Genomic DNA, 6218 nt, shown 5'->3' with positions numbered 1-6218 from the left:
ATCCCCTGGGGAGTGGGCCTAAGTTGACAGGTGGACATCCCCCAAGGGGTCCTGGACTGCAAATGGACGCAGGCCGGGCTGAGGGGACCCCCCCCCCCGAGTGCACAAATTTTTGTGCACCAGGCCTCTAGTTTAAAATAAACATTATTCAGTCTTGAACCAATAATTTAGTCTTTAAATGTTAATGAGCTATACTAATTTAGATTATATTAGCATCTCACTATAAAGTTTACTGACTAGAATTTCTCATTTGAGCAGTAGATTATTCTTTTATGAGTTGGTTTCCTTTTTAGAATTTTATTTTATTCTAAGATTCACTTATCAACAAATAGAATACTTAAATATGATTTGGTTACTATAAAAACAAAGCATTAACTTTCTTAAATATCTGACTTGTGGTAGAAACAAACTAGTTGAACCGAAGTTAACACTTTTTTGTCTCACTGGCACACACCCAGCAGCTTTCATATTTCAGAGCTGTGATCATGTTACATCCAAAGATATTTTAAATAAATGTTATTTATGTTTCAAAACATGTGAAGGGTAAGCATGTAATCTTTTTGAGATAGATGACATAATAGCATGCCATTTTAAAAACATCACATGGAAACAGATGAATCAATCTGAATTATTTCTTTTCTCCCTCTCTTTTCTCTCTTACACATATTACCTCACTTCTTGTGTCCTGTTCATACAATACACATTCTTCCTGATGTTCTATTGCTTCTCTTAAGAGCATGTGAGAACAGAAACATCCTTTTAAATCAACCTGGAAGCAGCCTTTTTCTCTCCTCGTCAACAGGGTTAGGAAGAGAACTGAAAAGAGTCTGAGCATCAGCCAAAGCTTTGAAGGAGAAATGACAATAATATTGCAAAGGAGACTTAGATTGCAGGTCATATCCTATTCTCTACAGTGTCCTTCAGAAGTCACCAAGGAAAATTTTATCTAGACTAAGTCACAAAATCCCCCAAATAAGAAAGTTATCAGACATACTGAGATTGGTGAGATTTAAACACATTTATTTAGCACTGATTCTTTGGTGAAAGCAACATATTTTCCACCAGCACTAATCCACACAGTACCCTTGTGCAAATTAGAAAAAGATAACTTGTTCTAATTTGTACATGAGTAGACATACCCTGTTAGAAACACTCAGATAAGCAAATGGCTTGCAAGTGGAGCTGGGCTAAATTCCAATATCCTCTTGTCACCTCAAGCAGGCAGCCTCATACAGAGCATAATCTGAACAACTGAAAATAGAAATCCTATTTATACAGATATTTCTTTTTAGTGCTTTATAAATCATAAAACAAAAATAACATAATTAGAACATTTATCTAAAATTATTGCAGAGTAGCACTGTATCAGATTGAGAATATAATATAGCAAATACAAAATTTATTTAGTATAAAATCAGGTGAGCATAAAATAATACTTGATACAGATTCCTTGTAATATCAAAGAGCTACCAATGAAAATCACTCTCCTTGTTTATACTAAAAGGAGAGTGAAATACTTACCACCATCTTCAACTGTAAATTGGAATATATCATTTGTGGCATTAGCCCCTTCTCTTAAAACATAGCATATTTTCATGTCATCAATGTCAGCTAGAAAATAACCAAAGAACAAGATGATTAATCACTAGGGAAAAATTGATGACTTATGAAATCCTATTGGCTGTAACTATCCCCATCCCCTTCTTTTCCTAAGGGAAACAATGCTATCTTATTTCTGGATTTCAGCTGTCCCATAGAAATCTGATCCCTTATACAGAGTATAAGAATTAGGTTATAATAATAGCAAGGTGTTGCCCCTCTCAATAGCATTTGCATGTTCATGCACCAAAGAAGTCACTGCCTAAATATGGACTGTCAGGCTCCATGACAGGTAGAAAGAAAGATATTTGGAAGCATGGCAGATCTCTTGGCACTACTGAAATCACACCCATTATCTCCCTATAGGACTGGCCCTAAGAGGAAAGAGGTTACCCTGCCCTCCCTCAAGCTAACTTTCTTACCACTTGTAGTTTAGCAGACTTCTTGCTTTAAGCAGTCCAAATTTTGAAAGAAAAAAAATCAGAATTTTTTTAAGATCCCAGATTGAAATAACTAACATGAGAGAACATAAAATAAAATAATCTAATAATATCTAAAAACTTTATTCACGGAAAAAAAATTATTCTGTCTCAGAAATGTTCTTTCTGTTGCTTCCTACATTAGCTATCAAATTCCCTGGCATAATTTGTTTTTAATATTGACTAACATACAATTCTTACAATTTACTCATTCATTTTACCAGTTCTTCTCCTTAATGATGCAACACAGAAAACAATAAAACAAATACTCTGTTCTGTGATACTTAAAATAAACCGTTATTTGATTGACTTTAAGCAGTAAGTAGTTATTTCCAAGGCTGTGTAAAATCAAGAACATAGCTAAAAATTTCATCAACAATGATATGTAATATTTATTTGTCTCATGTATTCTCTATGGTTTTTCTATCTCTTAAGAACTCTACTAAGAGTAGGATCCAAGATGGCAGAATAGGTGGAAGCTATACTCATCTCTTCCCAGGACTAAACTGGAATTACAACTAAATTATAGAACAATCATCCTGAATAACCAACTGCACAGTAGCTAAAGAGAAGTCTTATAACCATAAATTTACAGAGGAAGCCACATTGAGACTGGTGGAAAAGGCAGAGAGACAAAAAGGGCTGACCCTGCTCCCACGGGTGGTGGCTTAAGTTTTGAATGGATATCTCAGCTGTGGAAGTTCCCCCCGAGGAGCATAGAGTCTAAACTCCAAACCAGACTCTCCAGCCTAGAGCAACAGAGTCACCAGCATCAGGCTATGAAAAGTAACAGGGTTTCTGTTCACCAGGGAGAAATGGCTAGAGGCACAGGAATCCTCTTAAAGGGCCAATGCACAAAATTTTATTTGTAGCCACTCACCCTGGGCTCTGGTGGATGGAGGTCAGAGAGAACTAGAGTTGCATGAAGAGTCTGGGGTTTGTGGCTTTGGGAGGGACTTGAAGGGACAGCCACCAAAATCCCTGTGCTGAGTCATTCTCCCATACCATAGATGCCATCTTTTGTAAGTGAAACATTCTGCTCTGTATGGCATCAGCCTAGGGCAGTGGTCGGCGAACTCATTAGTCAACAGAGTCAAATATCAACAGTACAACCATTGAAATTTCTTTTGAGAGCCAAATTTTTTAAACTTAAACTATATAGGTAGGTACATTGTTATTAACTTAATTAGGGTACTCCTAAGCTGGCCTTTGCTAAAAACGTCCTCAATCTGATTGAGGTACGTTCGCTGAGGTCGACCCCTTCCAACTCTCCCATCGACACTCATCTTGTATACTTGTTTCATCTATCTCCTTTCGTTCATCCTCTCTATATGTCCACCTCCCACTTCTTCCAACGCCACTTCTTCAAAATAGACTTGCCCAGGCCGAAAACCGACTTCTGCGCATGGGCCATGAAGTTTCAATCGCACTGTACGTGCGCGCCCACACGTGGTATTTTGTGGAAGAGCCACACTAAAGGGGCCAAAGAGCCGCACGTGGCTCGTGAGCCGCAGTTTGCCAACCACTGGTCTAGGGGAAGGCAATAGCCCCACACTCTGAACTTTCTCTCACCCCACCCTGCGGATGTTACACTCTGCTGAGGAGTATAGCCAGAGGCTCTTTCAGTGACTGAGCCTAACAGGTGGACTGCAGGTGGAGGCAGGAAGAGGCTGAACTCTGGGTGCCTTGGGACTTTTGCTGACCTGCCCTCAAGCCTGGTGCTGGTAGAAGCCAGCCTTGGTGCACATCTTGGTCCTTCCCCTGTGTACCCAGCCACAGAAGAGGCAGTCACAAACTGTGGTTTGCTGTTAGCTCCAAACAGGTTTCCTGAGGCCAATCACAGGCAGCATCTGACAGTGGCCTGCAACTGAGTGCCTCCCAAGAGGCCCAGAACCAACACACCTAGTGGTCAGCTTCAAACAAAAACAGAGAAGGTTCCAATAAGCTTCACAAGTAGCATATCCAAAGGGCACTAAACCCTGCTGAGGTGAATTAAGCTATGTGGAGTCAGCACCTGCACAGCAGCTTGCACGCCATGGCCAAGGTTGAGCTTCACAGTCAGCTAGCCTGAAAGTCAATCCCACACACAAATGGGCCAATAGCAATCAATATTAAATTATAATAGGAGGGCCTACATAACCTACACAAGGGACATTCCCAGAGAACCCAGTTCAGGTGATGAAAGAGACTGCACCACTGGACCCAACAGGACACCTACTACATCAGGGCATCCCAAGAAGACTGGAAGTCAAATCAGATCTATCTAATACATAGAAACACACACAAAGAGGCAGCCAAAATGAGGAGACAAAGAAACAGGCCCCAAATGAAAGAACAGAAGAAATCTCCATAGAAAGAGCTAAATGAATGGAGACAAGCAATTTATCAGATATAGAGTTCAAAGAAATGATTATAAAAAGGATATAGAAACAATAGTAAAGGTCAGAAATGAAGAATATGATATATAAAATAAAGAATACTAGTACACTGGGAGGAATAAATAGTTTTTTGGATAAAGCAGAGGATCAAAGCAGCTTTCTGGAAGACAAGGTAGAATAAATGCCCAATCAGAATAGCAAAAGAAAGAATTTTTTAAAAAAGTATAGGTTAAGAGACCTTTTGGACAACATGAAACAACAACATCCACATCATAGGGGTATCAGAAGGAGAAGAGAGAGCAATGATCAAGAACACTTGAAGAAATAATGACCAAACACTTCCCTAACCTGGTGAAGGCAAAAGACACACAGTTCAGGTAGTGCAAAGAGTCCCAAATAAGAAGGGCCTAAAGAGGCTCACACCAAGACACGTCATAATTAAAATGTCAAAGATAAAAGACAAAGAGGGAATCTTAAAAGCCACATGAAAAAGGCAGTTACCTAAAGGGAACTCCCATAAGACTGTCAGCTGATTTCTCAACAGAAATGTTTCAGACCAGAAGGGACTGACATGAAATATTCAAAGTGATGAAAAGCAACGACCTACAACCAAGGCTACTTTAGCTAGCAAGGCTATCATTTAAAATAGTAGCAATAAAGAGCCTCTCCAACAAGACAAAGTAAAAGAGTTTGTTACCACCAAACCAGTATTACAAGAAATGTAAAAGGGCCATTCTTGGACATTTCTTGTAACAATATTTTTTTCTGATATATCTATTAGGGAAGGGGAACAAAAGAAAAGTAAACCAATGGGACTACAGCAAACTAAGAAGTTTTTGCAGAGCAAAAGAAACAATCAACAAAATGAAAAGAAAACCCACTAAGTTAAAAAACATGTTCGCCAATACATCTGATAAGAAGTTAACATCCAAAATTTATAAAGAACTTATAAAACTCAATACCAAAAAACAAACAATCCAATTAAAAATGGGCAAAGGACCTGAATACATATTTCTCCAAAGAGGACATACAGATTGGTCCTTAGACTATGAAAAGATGCTCAACCTCACTAACAATAAGAGGAATGCAAGTTAAACCCACAACAAGATATCCTCTCATACGTAGAAGAATGGCTATCATCAATAAATCAACAACCAACAAGTATAGGCAAGGATGTAGAGAAAAAGGAATGCTTGTGCACTGTTGGTGGGAATGAAGATTGGTACAGCCACTGTGGGGAGCAGTATGGAGGTGCCTCAAGAAATTAAAAATAGAACTGCCTTATAACCAAGTGATTCTACATCTGGGAATTTATCAGGAGACAACCAAAACACAAATTTTAAAGAATATATGCACCCCTGTGTTCATTGCAGCATCCTATCTACACTAATAAAAGAGAAACATGGTAATTGGCGTACGACCGCTACCCTTTTCATTGGCTAATCAGTGAGTATATGCAAATTAACTGTCAGCCAAGATGGCGGCCGGCAGCCAGGCACTGAAGCGAGCAGGGAGGCTTGCTTGCTGCAGACTCCAACGTTCCCCGCCACACTTGCCGGCCTCTCATCTGCAACTCTAAGCAACTATATACTATGTTGCAAATAAGAAGGTAAACAAAACCCCAGAAAACAGCCGGACTGAAACCCAGCCGGACCGAAACATTGTATCCATGTTTTCAGCAGCGAGGCCTCAGAGCTAAAGCTGGCCCAGAAAAAAAAAAAAAAATGAAAACAAGGAGCGGTTGGAAGCTTCAGTCACTCGC

At 39.4% G+C, this 6218-nt stretch overlaps 1 protein-coding gene across 1 annotated transcript in view; it reads right to left on the bottom strand.

Moving 5' to 3' along the window:
- FREM2 (FRAS1 related extracellular matrix protein 2) overlaps nucleotides 1-6218 on the bottom strand; it is a 358247-nt gene that overhangs the window by 338752 nt on the left and 13277 nt on the right. The window contains exon 2 of the mRNA XM_005862726.2: nucleotides 1522-1611. Within this exon, the coding sequence (XP_005862788.1) occupies nucleotides 1522-1611 (90 nt within the window). The remainder of the gene's footprint in view (nucleotides 1-1521; nucleotides 1612-6218) is intronic.

Source organism: Myotis brandtii, unplaced genomic scaffold (assembly GCF_000412655.1).
Source record: "Myotis brandtii unplaced genomic scaffold, ASM41265v1 scaffold166, whole genome shotgun sequence".
NCBI lineage: Eukaryota > Metazoa > Chordata > Mammalia > Chiroptera > Vespertilionidae > Myotis > Myotis brandtii.
This window is presented reverse-complemented; position numbering and strand designations above follow the sequence as displayed.